Source organism: Mandrillus leucophaeus, unplaced genomic scaffold, assembly GCF_000951045.1.
Source record: "Mandrillus leucophaeus isolate KB7577 unplaced genomic scaffold, Mleu.le_1.0 Scaffold1374, whole genome shotgun sequence".
Classification (NCBI taxonomy): Eukaryota; Metazoa; Chordata; class Mammalia; order Primates; family Cercopithecidae; genus Mandrillus; species Mandrillus leucophaeus.
In genome coordinates, this window is record NW_012101337.1 from 232,628 (window position 1) to 252,055 (window position 19,428).

The 19,428-nt window shown below is 35.0% G+C and overlaps 1 protein-coding gene across 1 annotated transcript in view; it reads left to right on the plus strand.

The window, feature by feature from the left end:
• The window catches only part of MBD5 (methyl-CpG binding domain protein 5), a 281,410-nt gene that overhangs the window by 213,615 nt on the left and 48,367 nt on the right, over nt 1-19,428 (plus strand). Inside the window, exons 4-6 of the mRNA XM_011973434.1 lie at nt 12,355-13,023; nt 16,752-16,854; nt 17,900-18,080. Of these exons, the coding sequence (XP_011828824.1) occupies nt 12,911-13,023; nt 16,752-16,854; nt 17,900-18,080 (397 nt within the window). The 5' untranslated portion in view covers nt 12,355-12,910. The remainder of the gene's footprint in view (nt 1-12,354; nt 13,024-16,751; nt 16,855-17,899; nt 18,081-19,428) is intronic.

Here is a 19,428-nt window from a genome sequence, read left to right on the forward strand (position 1 = left end):
TCAGGATTATATAATAGAAATGCCAGTTGACCTTGTTTCCACATCCCTTGGTTGCTCCTTTGTCTCTCTTGGCTGCTTTCTGAGAAACAGCACCACCCAAGCATGTTGCCACACCCTGTCCTACACTTCCCTTGTCCTGCTCTGGTTCAAAAATCATTCCCTAGTTTTTCTAGTAATGATGTAGTTAGAGGAAGGTGGTATCCAAACACAAACAAACAAACACAACAATAGTCTGGATATGAAGGGAAGACCTCAATGGTGGGAGTACCCTATGGAGTAACTGTGGTCCAGGGTAGCTCTTCCGGATTAAAAACTTGATTTTGTTCTTGTTCTCAAGAGTGATGAACCTGGCCTGTGGGATCTAACACAGACCATCCATATTTACAAGAAATTAATTTGTATACCAGATTACCTATGTGTGTGTGTATGTATTTAATGTATTTATTTATTTGCGTGTGTGTGTGTGTGTGTGTGTGTGTGTGTGTGTGTCTGAAATACTTGAGCTTGCTATCTGAGTAAGTAACTTAATTATATCAGAGCACCTATGAAATCCATCAAATAATCAGAAGGTTATCCAGTGGTGGCCATGGAAATAGAACAAAATAAGTTAGACTGTTCCAAGGATTATTTTACCCAGGCTGAGGAAGAGCCTTGTCACACAGAATATAGTAATATCTTCCTGATGACTAAGAGAGAGTAAACAGGTTGTAAGATCTCAAGTATACCTTTGAAAGACTTGATGAATTTTTTTATTTGCTAAAAGAAAACAATTTTTTAATCCAGAAAAAATTCAGTGGCATTTTATATATCCTAAAATAAGTAATTGTACAAGTCGATTCCATAATTATTTGATTCCCAAGATAAGTTCCTGAGATAATGATAATGTGATATTGCCAATGATGGTGGAAAGAAAGAAAGAGAAAGAAAGAATGGAAAGAAGGAAGGAAGGAAGGAAGGAAGGAAGGAAGGAAGGAAGGAAGGAAGGAAGGAAGGAAGGAAGGGAGGGAGGGAGGGAGGGAGGGAGGGAGGGAGGAAGGAAAGAAGGAAAGGAGGAAGGGGGGGAGGGAGAGAGGGAGGGAAGGGAAGGAATGAAAGTAGAGGATTGATATTGGATGGTTCTCTGTACCCTTTACTTCCTCTAAGTCAATAATCACCACAGTCTCAATTTCCTTAGGAAAGTTACCTGTGTGCTTATGGTTTTAGCTGGCTTACTGGCCCTCCTACACACATTGGTAGTGCATAATGATCTACTAAGAATTCGTCATTTACCCTTTTGAAGAAACTATGAATTGTAGGATAAATGGCTATGTAGCAAAATAAGTTGTACCTCTTGTTAAGGGCTATAGTGAAACCTTCAGCCTTATCTCAAGGTACTTTCTATTCCAGAAGTTGGAAACCCAAATGCCTATAAAGGCCAGGCTGATGGGAATGAAGCAGGAAGTTATTGCAGTGAACTGGAGAGCCAAGTTGTTTCTGGAGGAGCAGCCACTGCTCCGTTCCAGATAATTGTTGTAAGGCAGGAATGTTGGCCTAGTGTTACCATATTGTCCAGTTTCTCAGGTAAAGCAGGAAATAGAATTGTTATGTGAAATCTTTTGATTTAAATATTGTCAATTAATTTACTTATATTATTATTCTTAAACCATGTGCAAGCCAAACACTTCTGTAGGTGGGGTTTGACCCAAAGTCCTCCTGTGTAGGCTGCTCTTACATTTTGCTTGTCTGTGTTAAAGTAGAGACTTTTACAGTTTTTGCTTTTTTCAGAACATCCTCTAAAACACTGTATGCCTCATTTGGTTATATTGAAACTCCCTCCCTCTCCAACCTGAGTACTTTGTGCATAAGTTTTCTGTGGCCGCTACATTTTCTCTGCCATCCTCATCATTCCGGTGAACAGTCAGTCAAGTACTGAATGGAGTCTCCTTGAGACACTTTTCATATGAGGCCATTAAACATCCATGGGTTTTACTACTTGTTTCATTCCTAATATGTGAACTACAGAAACACAATAAAAGATCACTTATTTCATGGGACTTAGAGATAATATGCTCTTTGGGCTCCCTTTTCTAAAATCTGCACAGAAATAATCTTCCTCCTCTTGTTTATTGAAAGACCTTACCAGATACTTTACTAGACTGTAGTTATCTTGAACATTTAATAATATTTGCTGGAGAGACTTATTGGACTTGGGTGTTCCTAGATACATATTCAGACAGTGTCTTTGGGTATGTTTCTTCAGTGGTTGAGGAGTTGTCTTATTTTTCCTTTGAGTAACCTGATTTTCAAGGTTACTAGGGGACTAGTAGGGTATTACTTTACCTCTATTTGGTATTGATTTATTTATGTTTATTTATATACTTTATATAAAGTATACATTACTTTACCTCTGTTTGGTATTGATTAATCTAAGTAGGAACTTGGCAGCCACTGTTAAATGAATTGAAGAGTACTAAATATTTTTATAGTAAAAGTGTATGTAAATATTAGTGTATATATGAATACACCATTTGGTGTGTTGCAAACCCTCAAATAGACATAATTTACATTATTGTATTCTCATCGTACAGGTTTGGGAATAAACAAAATTGATATACATCATTTTTCAGCAAAGATTTGACGTTCATATATTAAGCTGCATCCTGAGTAGATAAAATACTAGTCATGCACAGATAAGATGTGAAAATTACCCCCCAAACCTTGTTGGTGTACTCTTAAATAGATTATGTAAATGCAGCCAAGTTTTTTTATCGGTATTCCTTATGAGAAATCACCATATTACAGAAAACCAAAAAATAACCGCTGTGCTGACAGCTAACATACAGGAATAAATCATAAATAATTTTTCCTTGAGAATTATAGTGAGTTTATCGTTTTGTTCATAGATGTTCTGGTATAACTTGTTACTATTCTTTAAAACAATTCCCTACATTTCTTAAGTACATTCCTAGGTGGATTTGCAGAAAATATAAAAAATTAATTTTTTTTAAAGATATGTATTTGAGAACTGGTAATTGTTCACTTTTGGCTTTAATGAAAGGAAGTGTTTCATAGTAAGTATCTTCCATATATGCATACAGACCTTCACTTCCCATCTCATTATACATTTTCAAAGGCACAAAGTGAAGCTTTAACCTGAACTTCTTTGTCTCAACTGCTTTTTCTTTTGCAATATTGTAGGATGTCAAGGGCGAAGAGAAAGCTCAGTTGTTTGTAATAACTTCTGTGAAGCAAAATAACTGTATATTATATGGGAGAATTACAAGGGGAACCTAGTTTAAAGACTCGGAAAGTTAAGTAAAGATTAGGGAGACGAGGGAAGACTTCTCTGAGAAAGTGACATTTAAACTGAGATAAATGGGCACTATTCAGTGAAGAACAAGAGGGTGAGATGGGAGACAATATTCCAAGTAGAAAAGTGAGCATGACACCTGGAGGCATTTTAGAACCAATCTAAAGGACAGACTTAATTTTTACTTGCAGTATGTAGATCATAATAGGTTAATGCAGTATTCTTTCCGACTCTCCATATCTTTTTCTCCTTTTGAATAAAACAGAAAGAGAAATAATAGCATATTACTGGGCATGAAGCTTTCCAATAAAAAGCTTCCCTAATACTTCTAAGGATTAGGGAAACATTAATTAGCTCTTCTACAGATATAACACTTAATTTTTTGAAGGTAGTATTTTCCCTGATTACAGAGCTAATATATGTTTATTATAGAAAAATTTGAAAATCCAGAAAGGCAATGAGAAAGTATGTTTATCCATTACCAGAGAACATATAGAGTATAGTGGTGTTCTATTCCTATGTCTATATAAATAGTATCATTTTGTAAATTAAGATGATAATTATATGTATAATTTTATAGTACATTTTTTCACCTAACAAAATCATGGTCTTTTTCCCAGTGCTATTAAAATTTCTGTAATATGACTTTCATAGCTATATATGACTAATTACAATTTGGATACTTACTGTGTGCTAGGCACATCTACATTTACTTACTTTTTTCCCAGAACAATCCTATATGGTTATAATCCCCATTTTATAAGAAATTTTAAAACTTGTGCAAGGTCACAAGTTAATAAAGGGTAGAGCCAAGGTTCAAACCCAGCCAGCTTCTAGCTTCTGCTGTTAACCATTAAGGCTACGTAGCCTGTCAATACTATGATTGGTTTAAGTTAAACCCTATTTTAGGCTTTGTAATTGTTTTTAGTATAGTTTTTGGCTATTTGAAATAATATTTTTCATTCTGTGAGTCGGCAGTTAAGACTGGGCCCAGCTCTAGCAGCTCATCCCTGTTCCACATGGTGCTGGCTATATTTACTTACAAGTCTAGGGCCTCAGCTGGACTGGCTGGACAGCTAGACTTCTCTCTTCATGTGATCTCTCATCCTCGATGGGGCTAGCTCAGATTGTTCACATGATGATGGCATTCCAAGAAACAAGAGCGAAAGTTATAAGGCCTTTTGAGTTTTAGGTGCAAAACTTGAACGGTATCATATGCATCAAATTCCACTGGTCAAAGCAAATCACAAGGCCTGCCAAGATTCAACGTATGGAGTGATAAATTCATTTCCTGATGAAAGGAACTGCAATTTTGTGGCAACCTACCACACTTAGCATTTTGTTCAATGAAGACTTCTGTGTGACTAGAGTGTACAAGTTCCTGAATTTTCATAGCAAAATATGGCCTGGTATAAATAATCTTATTGACCAAAGATGGGCACAGACAAGCATGCCTGCTACCTTGACTCTGAGGACTGGCCTCACGCTCAGGAGCCTGTCTCTGTACCTTGAGAGCTGATGAAAAATATAACTTTCCTACGTCATTATGATCCCTCATCTCAGGTTGTGAACTTTTACACTTTTCTGCACTGAACGGTCAAGGACATCTGAAGCTAGAGAATTTCTCTCTAGTGAGTGGCAGGGGCAAGAGAGATTTGCCTTTCTAGGGTATCCTTGTAAAACTATATAAAACAAATGTAAATGTGCTGGGGTAGTTTGAGTGAATAAGTGGAGCCTGGCAGAGGTATTGGGTCACTTACAAAGATGTATCTGAGAGGTATATTTTGGAAGAAATGACTGCACAGTGAAGATAAGCAATGGAAAAATAACTAGGCCAAAAATGGGGCTAATCTATTGCACAGTTTTAAAATATGAAAAAGATGTAACTGCAAGATAAGTGTGCTCATAAATAAAAATGCATGTCTTCAATAAATAGGTGAAAGGTGAAACAGATGGGGGAAGGTTGACTGAGGGATTGACTAGGTACTGTGAAGGAACTGTTTGAATAATTGACATGATGGTGAAAGGTAATTAGAACGGGGAAATGTCATTTAGGGTTACTCTAACAAGCATAATTCAGCCACTAACGATGGAAAGATTATGAATATGTTCATTTATTATCCAATAAAATGATAATTATGTTGTAGCCACTCAGACTTCCCTCTCCAAAATAGTAATGTTATTATTTTTAATCCAATGATGTCTGTTGTTACATGTATATATTGTTTTGGAATATAAATATAAAGGCGGGTTTTATGTAGGACTTGTTCTCAATTGGAGAATATGAGGTGTTCACTCTTGCAGATATAGGAATAGAGTGGACTTCTTAATTACCTTTAAATATTTCATGAGCTAAATTTATAATCATAGTATTAAAAGTATAAGCCATGATTTAGATATACCAAATATCTATGTTTTACCTAATGTACATAGTCTCATCTTGATAAATCAATAATTAATTGGGTGCTAATTCTGTCCTGTTGTGTCTCCCAGTAGTCCCATCCACTGAGCACAAGATCAGTGTGTGATGTCATTATAAATATTTTAATAGAATTTACTCATAATATCACATGACTCAAAAACCAATTCATTATTTTTATCAGTAATCATTTAATCAGAAGAATTTGGCATTTGATGTTATTCAGCAAGGTTTATGAAGAATAGCTATTTACTTATTTTCATGGTGTCACTTCATGTTGTTTTGAGTATAACTTAAGAAATTCACATTTGGCCGGGTGCGGTGGCTCATCCCAGCACTTTGGGAGGCCGAGGCGGGTGGATCACGAGGTCAGCAGATCCAGACCATCCTGGCTAACATGGTGAAACCCCGTCTCTACTCAAAATACAAAAAATTAGCCAGGCGTGGTGGCGGGCGCCTGTGGTCCCAGCTACTCGGGAGGCTGAGACAGGAGAATGGTGTGAACCCGGGAGTCAGAGCTTGCAGTGAGCCGAGATTGCGCCACTGCCCTCCAGCCTGGGTAACAGAGTGAGACTCCGTCTCAAAAAAAAAAAAAAAAAAATACACATTTAAGCCAAGCACGGTGCCTCGCACTTGTAATCCTAGCACTTTGGAAGGCCAAGACAAGAGGATCATTTGAGCTCAGGAGTTCAAGACCAGCCTGGGCAACAAAAGGAGACTCCCATCTCCACGAAAAAAATCAAAAAATTAGCCAGGCCTGGTTTGGGCACCTGTGATCCCACCTATACAGGAAGCTGAGGGAGGAGGATAGCTTGAGCCCAGGAAGTCAAAGCTGCAGTGAGCCGTAATTGTGCCATTGCCCTACAGCCTGGGCAACAGAGCGAGACCTTGTCTCCAAAAAATTAAAGTAAAATAAAATACCCATTCAACACTTCATAAAGTAGTGAGTTTATTCTTAGATTAACAATAATGTCAGTAAAGCAAAATGAGAAAAAAAAAGATCTGTTCCATTAATTAGCATCCTGTTGAAACATAAGTTTAATTTTTATTTTGCTGCATTTATTTATTTTAGGGATTCCTTTATTAATCCAATTAAAATGTGTCTGTAAACCACTTAGTAAATAAAACTGTGATTAACTTTATAAATAAAATTTAAAGTTAGCATATTAATTTTCTTAGATGCCCTATCACACTTTTTCAACACAGAAATCATCAAAGATTGTGAGATCATCAGGGAAAAATCTAAAGCAAAAGGCTCTTTTGCTGTTTTATCAACATGCATAGTCATTGGCTTCTTTTAAAAACCTGTTTCATTTCAGACACATGTGTTGCTAAAATTTTATAAGCCTACATGGTAAAAAATCAGAATGTAAAATTATATTGATTAATTAGAATATGCACAGTCTTTTGGAAGTATTTAAGCACCTACTGTATGCTAGGGATTATACCAGGAACTGGGAATATGACAAGGTCCTGCTGTTAGACTGTTTACATTCCAATGGGGAGAGCTAGTCAATAAACACACAAATAAATGATAAGCAATAATAATCATCATCAGATAATAAAAGTATCAGTGAATTAACAAAGTGTGAGAGAGTACCCCTAGAGTTTACATTACGGTCTTTTTGAGGAGATGATGTCTAATTTGAATGCTGAATGGTTAGAAGAAGCCAGTGTAAAGAAGAAAATCCAGTTGCTAAAATTCATTCCACCAAAAGCCATTTCCAGAGACTAATTTGCATATTTAAAGGAATCAGGAAACTGAAAACATTGGTGGAATCGTGGCAGGTATGTCCCTCAGAACATACACACATGCACACACACACACGCACACAATTTTGCATCTCATTATTATTGCTACAGAACTGTTTGTGAAATAAATATAAATTAAGTCCTAAGTATAAGACCTATTGTAGATCCTGAGTCTTAGTAAGATGGAGGTACCTTCATATCACAAAATCTTTTATGTTTTGACCTATGCTTATTGGGCTTAAATGAAACCATATAAGCAAGGTGGGTCTTTGGAGAGGTGAGGCAAGATGCTGTGAAATAGATACTTCTAAAAGCATAGTAATATTAAAGTGTTAAATTTGGAAAACAGGAGAAGCTTTAGTTTTCATAATATTATAATTATAAAATTATAAAAGTAAAGCCTGACTACATCTTGGATGAGTCTATATAGAAGGTGAAGTTATCAGAATCATGAAAGCAAGTAGAATCGATTTTAATATTTAGCAAAAGAAGGTATGCTTCAGTTTCAAAAGTTTAAGAAACATGGCCTGAAATGATTTCCTAGTTCTACCCTCCTGGCACTTTAAGAAATGTAAGGACGCTAGAATTATGCAATTCTATGTTATCAAATAATTTTAAATGAGTTATCAAGATGGGCATAGATATATGTACAGGAATATTTTTATCAGATTTATTTGTCATTGTGAAAATTTGGGAGAAAAATCTATGTCCCCCAAAGGAAAATTAGTAAAGAAATTATATATATATTTATGACAAAGTTATACCCAACAATTAAAGATCATGTTTTGGAAAAGTGTTTAATGTCATAGTAAAATGCCCAGGAAGAAAAAAAAAGTGGTAATGATTCAATATTTAAAAGACACACATTTACACATAGAAAATATTTGGAATCAGTACAACTGCTTCAGAGAACAATTTGGCAATATCTGTAAAGTTGAAAATGTGCAGATCCATTAACATGATTATTTACGAATAGATGAATAGTTGTATAATCATATGATAGAATACAATTTTGAGGTTAAAAATTCATGAATTGGAATCCTGTATCTGCAACAGAGATAAATCTATATACCTCAATAGAGATGGCTCTCAAAACATGTTGAATTTTAGAAAAGCAAGTTACAGAATTATATGTGCCATATACCAGTATTTATATAAAATTTCAAAATACATACAACAGTAAAATATTGTTTATGTATACATATATAGGAAACAAACATATTAAAACATGACCTGAAAGGATACAGACGAGAATCATAATTCTGGTTGCTTCTGGGGTGGAAGGGAGGGGATTGGGCTGAAAAGGAAAATGGGATGGGGGTGGAGGTAGTATTTAACTTCATCTGTAATGTTTTCATCTTATGTTTTAAAATAAGCAAAAATGACAAAATGTTTACATTGTAAATTTAGAGTAGTGGACGTTGTTGTTTACTAAACTCATTTTTTATGTAAGCTTTTAAAACTTTCTAAAAACAAATGATTGAAAAGAAGCATATCAATGGTTCCACAGACATTTAGGATTTTTTTGTTTCTGTGAAGAATGTCATTGGTATTTGATACAGATTGCACTGAATCTGTAGATTGCTTAGGGTAGCATTGTCATTTTAGCAATATTAATTCTTCTAATCTATGAGCATGGAATAGCTTTCCATTTGTTTGTATCCTCTTCTATTTCTTTAATTGGAGTTTTATAGTTTTTTTGTATTTTCCATGGTTATTATTCAGCAGTGAGATTACAGTTCAGTATTTATTTTCATCTTCAAACTTCTCTGTATTTTCCAAATTCACAAGATGAATGTTGAGGAAAAAAAAATGCCACTTAACAGATAAATGACAACTATACTGGATTTTTGCTATGAGGGCTTCCTAAGACCCTTACAATTGTGCTGCCTCTGGAAGGCTGAAGTAGCGGCAAAAAAGGGCTGATCATCCCATACCCCATCCCTAAACCCTGAACAAAAGAAATTAGAGGGCTGGCTGCCTGCAAGATGTAAAGCTGTGAAACCAGCCTTTTCTTGGGAAGAGAGGCAGACGGATTAGGGTGTCAGTCTTGATCAGGCATCAAACTTTGAACAGACATCAGAACAAGAACCTAGAGGGTTTACTAAAAAGTAGATTGTCCCCAGAGTTTCTGATTCATTAAGTCTGAGATTGGGCCTGTGAATTTGCATTTTTGACGAGTTCCCCGGTGTTACTGGCAATAATGATGTTTGTCCCAGAACCATGTTAGAGAACTGCTGGTTTAAGCAAAACCCAGGCATCAGATATTGGTATTTTTGATTACTGAAATGTGAGGGAAGCATTTGGCAGCAATCACTGCAATGTTATTATCTGGCAGATCCACAAATTACTTAATGGAGTGAGCCAGCCAGTCTCAGGGAAGTTAGAGCCACATTTAAGAGCAGGCAGGAAGAAAAAAAAAGGTATCAAACAGAAAGCTGAAAAGTAGGGAAAATGGGAATGGGCCCAGTGTAATGATGAGACCACTGAAGAGATTTCTTTGGAAAAGCAAGGTAATAAAACAGGCATGAAAAGGGACTATAAAAAAACAAGTTTGGTCATCAGAGTCTGTTGCTATTTGACAAAACTAGGGGTCCAGGATGGCCCAAAGTTCATACCACTTTCACAAGCACTAGAAATTCCATGAGGCCACAAACTCCTTGTGAACAGGATTGACCCATCCTCGTCCCTCCCGTCCTCTTTCCTTTCTGTTCTTCCACATTGAATAGCTCATGAGAGCCAAATATTACACTGGGCTTTGGATAAATAGTATTTTGCTGTCTTAATTCAGGCTGCTATAACAAAACACCATAAACTAGATGGCTTATAAACAACATAAACTTTTGTATCATAATTCTGGAGGCTGGCAAGATTAAGGCACTGGCAGATCCAGTGTCTGGTAAGGGACTACTTTCTGGTGCATATGGTCTTTTCGCTGTAAACTCACATGTTGGAAGAGAGCTCTTTATGGCCTAATGCCATTCATGATGGCTCTGCCCCCATGACCTAATCATCTCCCAAAGGCTCTATCTCCTAATACCATCACCTTGGGGGTTAGGATTTCAACCTGTGGATTCTGGGGGGAATACAGACATTCAGACCACAGTACTTACCATCTTTGTACTCCCAGCACCTAGCATAGTATCTAGCACATATATTAGCTACTCAGTAACTGTTGAATGAAATGTGAATAAACACAGACATGAACAGCTGGAGTCATGGTCAAAGGTATAGTGAGTGGAAGATGTTGTGCCTGCAGGTAGGACATTTCTGTGAGAAGCATAGCACAGTGGACTAGGGCCAGTGATGCAAATTACCAGCTTGAGACCCTATTGGGACTGCTACTACTTGGTACTTTTCTTTATACTCCAAAATTTTTCCCAGTAAATTTTTGATATTTTCCCCATTGCCTGCCAGTGTTTGCCACGTCCATACCCACAGTTCCTTGCTTTCAGTTGTGAGTAGATGCTTCATTACAACACTCTTAACCTGCCTCAGAGCCAAGGCTGCAAATAAGGCATATACCTGAATATATGATGCCTTTTATATATCAAAATGCCTGCAAATAAGGCATATACCTGAATATATGATGGCCTTTACCACAAGATGGTCTCCTGCTTTCCTAAGGAGAAATCCAAAACAAGGGTTTGGGCCAACTTAAATACACAGACTTTTAGGAATGTAGTTAAGTAGTTGTGTGTCTATTTACAGTGCTTAATTTGTTACTTGATTAAGTTATACATGCGTATTTGAAATGCATGTTGTCTAAAATAATACATTAGCTTTTTCACTTACATGTTTTGAAATGATTTTAATTTAATACTTTCATATAAATCTCAAGTCATTTAACACACTTTTTCAGAGTGTATCTTCACTTCCATTTAAATTTTTTGAAATATAGTACTTTTTGAATCTATGGACAATGCTGCCACTGAAATATTTATCACAAACCAAAAGTCCCATTCATTCAACACTATGATAATTGTTTTTCATCCATTCTTTAGTGTAGTTTCATGAATCCCACAATGTAACTATATACAGTATATTAAATTGGTCATAAAAAGGCTTCTTTACAAAAACGAATAATACTAACAACTGTGAAGTTGCATTCTCCACAAGACTGGGTACTAAATCTTCTACAAATTTACTTGCCATGACTTTTTTTTTTAATAGCTCAATCAAGATAACCTTTATAAGCATTCCACACTGTCATTGATTATGGCAGTTTCAAGCTAGTATGTCCTCCTCAAATAGCACCTCGTAACTGAATAAGGGAATTAAAAGAGCACCCCATAATATAAGGAATTTTGTAAACTCTTAACTATAAAGCAGATCACACTCATATTCAGTAATATTGGAGGGAAACCGCCTCTTATATTTGGAAAAGTACTATAAATTTATTTCCTTCTAACTTTTTATTTTAAAAAAAATAAACATTTTCTTCTCTAGACCAAAACTGTATAATGATTAGAAAAGAAAACTGAATCAAAGGGTTATATAATATTAAGAAGTTATTAAAATATGACTGGATTAACACACAACTCTGTAGTTTACAGGTCATAAGAAGTGATGGATATATTTTTATGTCAAGTTAGAAGGAGGCCTTATGTGTACGTGTGTATGTTTGAGTGTATGTGTATATGTAATGCCATAATTACGGGTCTGTCTCCAGTAATTAGAAAGTTGAATATGCTGAAGAGCAAGTAAATTGGTTTAATTGGAGTAAGTGGACTAAGTTGGAAGAAGGAAACAACTTGAATTTGACATATGATTTTGATAGCAAAGGACATCAACGTCATTGGGTACACTTCATAGTTTATTCTATTTTAAAATTGTAAAGCGTCTCAGTTTTCAACATTAAATATACAAGTTCACATATTTACATATGTTTCAGGCTACATTATTGGAATTTTGAAGTCATGAAAACATCAGATGAACCAACCTGCAACACCTTGGATTCAGATTGGAAGATAAAGAGAAAGTTTAAAGAATGTGGCCTATAAAGGCGGGTACCTGGAAATATTAACTGACTCACACTGTAAAAATGAGACCAGTTTCTAAACAATAGAGATTGTTTTAGTACGACATCAAGGTTCAAGACAAATGTTGAACTAAAAACTTTACACTCCCCACCCCCAGTTCACACAGGTACCAGCATTGGTGAATTATGATTTTCCTTAGTCAGAAGCACTCATTTTTACCCATGTAGACCATCCTTAGGAATTAAATATTGGTTATTTAATGTAGATTATAATGGGAAGCTGATTTTTTTCACAATGGCAGATTTCAAGGACTTGGTTCCAAACTGAGCTGAAGCTTCCCAATGAGTTTTGTACAGTCTGGGAAAAACCGTGCTGCACTGGCCCACTGTTGAAGGCCATCATGCTCTGTAATATGAGGATATCATCTTATTGCTGATATCTTTGGAGAGTCCCTAGCAGACACAGAAAATGAATGGAGGCAAAGAGTGTGACGGAGGGGACAAGGAAGGAGGTCTTCCAGCTATACAAGTTCCTGTGGGTTGGCAGCGTCGTGTGGATCAAAATGGAGTGCTTTATGTCAGGTAAGTTCTTATTATTACCTGTGGTACCTGCAAAGTTGCACTCCAAAGACTAAGGAGAGAACCAAACATGGTGACTGATGGCTCCTCATATAAATGTGAATAAGTGACCTTTGTGCTAGAAACATATGAGAGTTTTTAATTACCTTAGATTTCCAGAGAATTTTTGTGCATTACTTGTTTATGTAGGGTGTCGTTCTGCTTATCTCCGTAACAAGAATAAAGAAAAATATGATGATTTCTAAAAGAAATATGCAATCATCATTACCACATTCACAGGAGAATGTAAAATACTTGAAATATCACTTGACTTGAATTACTCTGTCCTTCAGAGTATGTCAGCTGGCTTTTTTGATAAAATTGAATTTTTATCCATAGAAAGTTTCAGTTATTAGACTTCTTAATGCCTTCTGTTAACTAAAAATACATTTCTTTTTTTCTGTATAGTCTTTAATCTATTTCCTTGCACGTAATAGTAAAAGTGAAAAAGTCATGGAGAAGGCTCCGCATCTTACAAGTAAATAGTCATACAAATAAATTGCCTACTCTTTTCAATGTCAGTGCTATACATCTCTTGTAGAACAAGTTGAATGGAATGATTAAACTGTTAAAAAGAAGTTTTAGTCTTACTTACTAAATAGATGACATCTAAGTTCCCTACTTTATAGTTTTTCTGTAAGTGTATGAAAGAAGATACCATAAATCTTTCTTTGTGATGTAATGAAAAACTTTCAGAAACAGACTATAACTTTTTAAAAGGTATCACCTTCCATTATTAAATGGATGCTATTACTCTCAGTGTGACTATTTATATCCTAGCTTCAACAGAATTTGCCAGTCCAGCAAGAATGTATTTATAGAAATGAGATATTTTTGTTATGTAAACACAGACTATTTTATGGCATAATAACTCAGAAAGTCAGTTCAGATTCTGTCTTGAATTTGTTTGCTTGTTGTGTGTAAGGCATTTCTTGAGGTAAATCTAGTTGCCAATTAAAAGCATTTTGTCACATAAATTTTACTTCTATAATATTAAAGATGTGATCCATATTTATTGGGGTGAAGGGATAAGAAAGCAGAGAATATGAAGCTCATCCCACGGTAGATAAGATGAACAAACACACATGAGATAACTTCTTCAGAGTTTCTATTGCCAGTGCTGTTAACAAACTACCAGAAATACTTTGTTATAAATATAATATAGCAAGTTATCTGTGTTATACGTTTATACTTATGTTTGTTCTAGTTTGTAAAGAGCAAATGTATATTCAGCATAGAACAAAAGACTCTAAAATCTGGATAATTTTTTTCACTTCATTTTTATTCCTATGAAAGATAAATGAGCTTTTTCAATTTCTGCAAGCAAAAACCAAATTAAGTCTAGGAGTCAAAAACCAAGTTAAAGTCTAAGAAACTGTCAGTTATCATGTTCATGATTTTCCAAGTCTGACTAGACTTTATATGATCTGATATCCTTGTTAGTATGGGTTCTTCAACTTCAAATCTGTATACTGATAATTATTTTGGAAACAAGCTTTCCTAGATTAGGTAAAACACTCTCAAATTAAATTAACCAGTATAGATTTAATTTGTTTGTGTATAACTAAATTACTACTTGAACATGTATAGCTCCTTCTATAGCTCCCTGCTCGATGTACAGTTTGCTCATAATTTTTAGGTTAGTCTCCAGCTGCTCCTGCCTCAGCGTGGCATTGAGGCTACACATTAAATTTTCCACCTACTTCCAATCTTCTAAGCTTTATCTATGCTGTAAGTTTTTTAACTATTTTTTCCCATTAATTATTACTCTGAGAAATTAATTAAAGAGATACAACTGAAAGAAAGAACCCAGCTGACTTGTTGAGAGGAAATGTTTTTAAAGCGTCTGGAGTACTTTAATAGAATTAAGGAATTCTTATCTTCAGGTTTAATTTTACAATTAAATTCCTCTAGGATTCAGTCCATATACTTTCTTCTAAGTTAAAATGTTGGGCAGTTCCTTTTCACCAAATTCATGAATGCTTCACATGAAAAATCAACAAGATATTATACTTTTTTTCTTGTTGTTTTTGAGACAAAGTCTCACACTGTCGCCCAGGCTGGAGTGTAGTGGTGCATCTTGGCTCACTACAACCTCCGCCTCCTGGGTTCAAACATTTCTCGTGCCTCAGCCTCGCGAGTAGCTGGAATTACAAGCACGCACTACCATGCCTGGCTAATGCTTGTATTTTTAGTAGAGATGGGTTTTCACCATGTTGGCCAGGCTGGTCTCAAATTCCTGACCTCAAGGGATCCGCCTGCCTCAGCCTCTCAAAGTGCTGGAGTAATAGGTGTGAGCCACTGCGCTTGGCCTGATTTAATTTTATTGAAATCACCACACCTGCAAAAATATCTTTTTGCCCTTCCCTGCTGTGGTTGAACTCATCACTAAAATGAGAATTCTCTGCATATCACCTGAAAAAAATTAGCCTAAGTAAATGAGTAATTTGACAAAGTTGAGGATTTTTGTTTAGATTTTCTACATGCTGAAATTACTTTCATAACTGTCCATAAATAAAATATGAATTGCATTTTAAAGCTGGTTCACTTATAGATTTAAAAAAATACTACTTGTGTTTTTGTAGAGATAGAATAATCTGTGTCCAGTATTGTAATGTTTTGTATATGAAATGGAGATTATTGTTTTTGGATGAACTTGATCAGAGGGCTTAAGTGAAGGTTTGGTAAATAGTCATAAATGAAAGGTATTCTCGAGTGAAAAGTATATAATTTCAAAGCATAATATGTATTTAATTTAAAACATTGACATGTTAATATAGTCCTAAAATGCAGATTGTCCATCTCACATGAAATATAATAACTCCCATTGTAAATAAAAATCAGAGACATCTCTTGTCATTTGAATTAGTATCTAGTCTGTATTGATGAGTATTCACATATCTTACTGACTTTTGTGATCTGAAACTTAGTAACATTGAAGCACCTACACAATAACTAGCCCAGAGACCTGCAAGGCATCTTTCTGCTGCCTAAAACCCTATTTCCTCAAAAGTTTCCTATCTTTTGTCAACTCTGCTTAATTTCTCTCTCTCTCTCTCTCTCTCTCTTTCTCTCTCTGTCTCTCTCTCTGTAGAGTTTGACTCTTCAGTGTATCTTCAGATATAACTGATCTATTATATCTTTAAAGAAACACACGGGTGAGGGGGAGAAAAAAGAAACCTGTTTTTACATAGGGACAACTTGGTTCTAGATTCCAAGATAAACAGGGACTTGTTCACTCCGACTTTTGTGGGCTTGCCAACTTTCTGGTTCGAACCTCAGTATGTTCCTAAATTTCAGTTTTTCCTCAAAGAGCTTTAAAAGTAGATATTCTAGTTTAAAATGAGAGTCGTTGCTTTTATGTAGTTTTCTTTTTCTTTGTTCCTTTCTTGCCTGCTTCTGTCCTTAAGAATAGCATTTTTACCACCTTTAGTCTACTCTTGGTTTTCAAAATACTTTTATTTAATTTTCTATGGAGATCTGTATTTTTCTGAGAAATATTTTGGTTCAAAAGAAAACACAATAGTGTTAAAGGCTATAATTTAGTAGCTAACATAATATTGACAAAGAAAATGCTTTTCCCTAGTGGGAAAATATCCCATAAAGGACAGTAAGACTATAAATTATGCCTTTTTTCATATAATATGTATAGTCAAAATTATTTCCTGATGTTTTTTAAACTATTTTTACAGTCCCAGTGGGTCTTTGTTATCTTGCTTGGAGCAGGTTAAAACATACCTGCTTACCGATGGAACATGCAAGTGTGGCTTGGAATGTCCTCTTATTCTTCCCAAGGTAACCGTTTCACAATAGATCTACAGCAGTATTTTATTTTTTAGGTATTTTATACATTTGTCTTTCTCATTTCACATTTTATTTTTTATTACTTCTCCAATCATACATTTTAATTCTTTATCTAATTATCATATTTTGCATGCATTTTGGAATACTTAAAAATTGTGGAAAATAATTCATGTCTGAGAGTCATTTTCAAAGATGTCAAATCTATATTCCTATTAAATATTTCATTAAAACCACCTTTGTACCTTTTCATTAGAGCTATATCTAATATTGCTCAGCATTTAATAGTGCAATATTTTCTCTCATTACTGTAACTGCTCAAATCTGCAATGTTATTGTTAGCACTGGCATTGATAAATCTGCCACATATATTCTCAGAATCACAAAACTGAACCCTCATAGCCAAAATATGAAACTGTTCTACTAATTTGTAAGGTGAAAAGTAAAATCATGTAAAATGGTAAAATATTATTTGCTATAGAAATAGGTCATTATTTTGTGAATGTCTATTATAATGCTAATTTTAAAAGTAAAGTTTAGACAATTTTTCCTTTTCATTTGTGTGTCACCACATTCAAAGAAAAGGATTTACATAATAAATAAATTTTTTAAAAAACAAGTAATAGATTTTCAAAATCAGTGACAGGATAATATTAACATAGTAATAAAATGAAGCCAAGGAAGAAGTTAAATGTAGAAATATCATAGCTTTTTGTTTTGTCTTTTTTAAGTGTATTTCATCTGTTTTTACACTGTTAGAACATCTAAAATTTAGAACATTATCAGATATTATACATTTTCATATGTTTATCTTGGCTGTCTTAGAATTAGGATAATATTCATTATTTACTTTGCCACTAAAAGCTTGAGTTCAGCAGAAGTACTTACTAAGTTATATAAAGTTGCCTTTCTTAAAAACTTGAGAAAGTTTTATTCAGATTTATGTCTTAATCTATGCACAACTTTTTTTTAAACAAAGGGATCTTTTTATTAAATGTTTTTACAGACATATTCTAAACAAAGGCTGTGCTTTTTCCAGGTGTTTAATTTTGATCCTGGAGCTGCTGTGAAACAGAGAACTGCAGAAGATGTTAAGGCAGATGAAGATGTCACAAAGCTATGCATACATAAAAGAAAAATTATTGCAGTGGCCACACTTCATAAAAGCATGGAAGCCCCACATCCTTCTCTGGTGCTCACCAGTCCTGGAGGAGGAACAAGTATGTAATATGGTGAAAGGTTCAGGAATTCTCCTCTCCCTAGGGAAGGAGTTGCTAGAAATCATTTTGCCAAGCATTTTCTCATTCTACTTTTCAAGCATGCACAATGCTTTTAAAATTCTGTATGTTCTATCATTTTATTACAAATAGCAAACTAGTTCTGAAAAAATACAGTGAGGTTATTTCCCAAAATTTCTTACCCAGAGCATTCAGTTAAACAGGCAGAATAAACACTAATTAGTACATCCAAATGCTCTGCAAGTGTGTAAAGCTGAGCTAACAAATCTTCGCTTGGTTTTTAAGAAATAAATGTAGCCTTTTTCCCGGGGGTGGATTGGAATGTGTGGTATCACGTCCCCAAAAGCAGTGTTATTCTTTTAGTTATTTGTCAAACACCTACTAAACAGAAATCACCTTGCTGAAAACTTTTTATATCCCCACCACCACATATGCGCATGCATGGGGGCTTTCTTTTTTAAAGATTTCAAAGCTGCAGAAAAGTTGCAAGAATAGTTCATGGAGTATCCTTCATCTAAACTTACATTTTGTTGCAGAAGTTGCAGTTATTGTGACAATTCAACCCTAAATATTTCAGAGTACAAGGGCACACTCCTACGTAAACACAATTTAAGGCTCACATTCAGGAAATTTAACACTGATATAATATTATTATCTAACATGCAATCTATATTCAGATTTCTCCAGTTGTCCTAACAGTGTCTCTCATAGTTTCATAGAAATTCATTCTTGACCAGGTGCAGTAGCTCATGCCTGTAATCTCAGCATTTTGGGAGGCTGAAGTGAGAGGATCGCTTGAGGCTAGGAGTTTGAGACCAGTCTAGGGAACACAGCAAGACCTGTCTCTAAAATAATTTAAAAAGGAAAAAAAAAAAAAAAAAACTAGCCAGGCATGGTGGTGGCTCACACCTTTAGTCTTAGCTACTCGGAAGGCTGAGGTGGGAGATCATTTGAGCCCAGAAGTTGGAGGCTGCAGTGAGCCATGATCACACCACTGTGCTCCAACCTGGGTGATAGAGCAAAAGTCTGTCTCTATTAAAAAAAAAAAAAAGAAGTCAGTCTTTTTAAAGATTTATAATGCAATCAAAGATTGTATACAGCATTTAGTGGTTACATGTCTTTATATCAATTAACAAGTCTTTTTCAATTTTTCATGACATTGAATTTTTTGAAGAGTCTAGGCCAACTTTGCACAATGTTCCTCAGTTTGGATTTTCCTCATATTTATGTTCAGGCTAAACACATTTTGCTAGGAATACTGTATAGATGATGTTAGCTCCTCATCAGTAGACACATAATGTCGGTTTATCCCATTTTGATAACGTTAAGT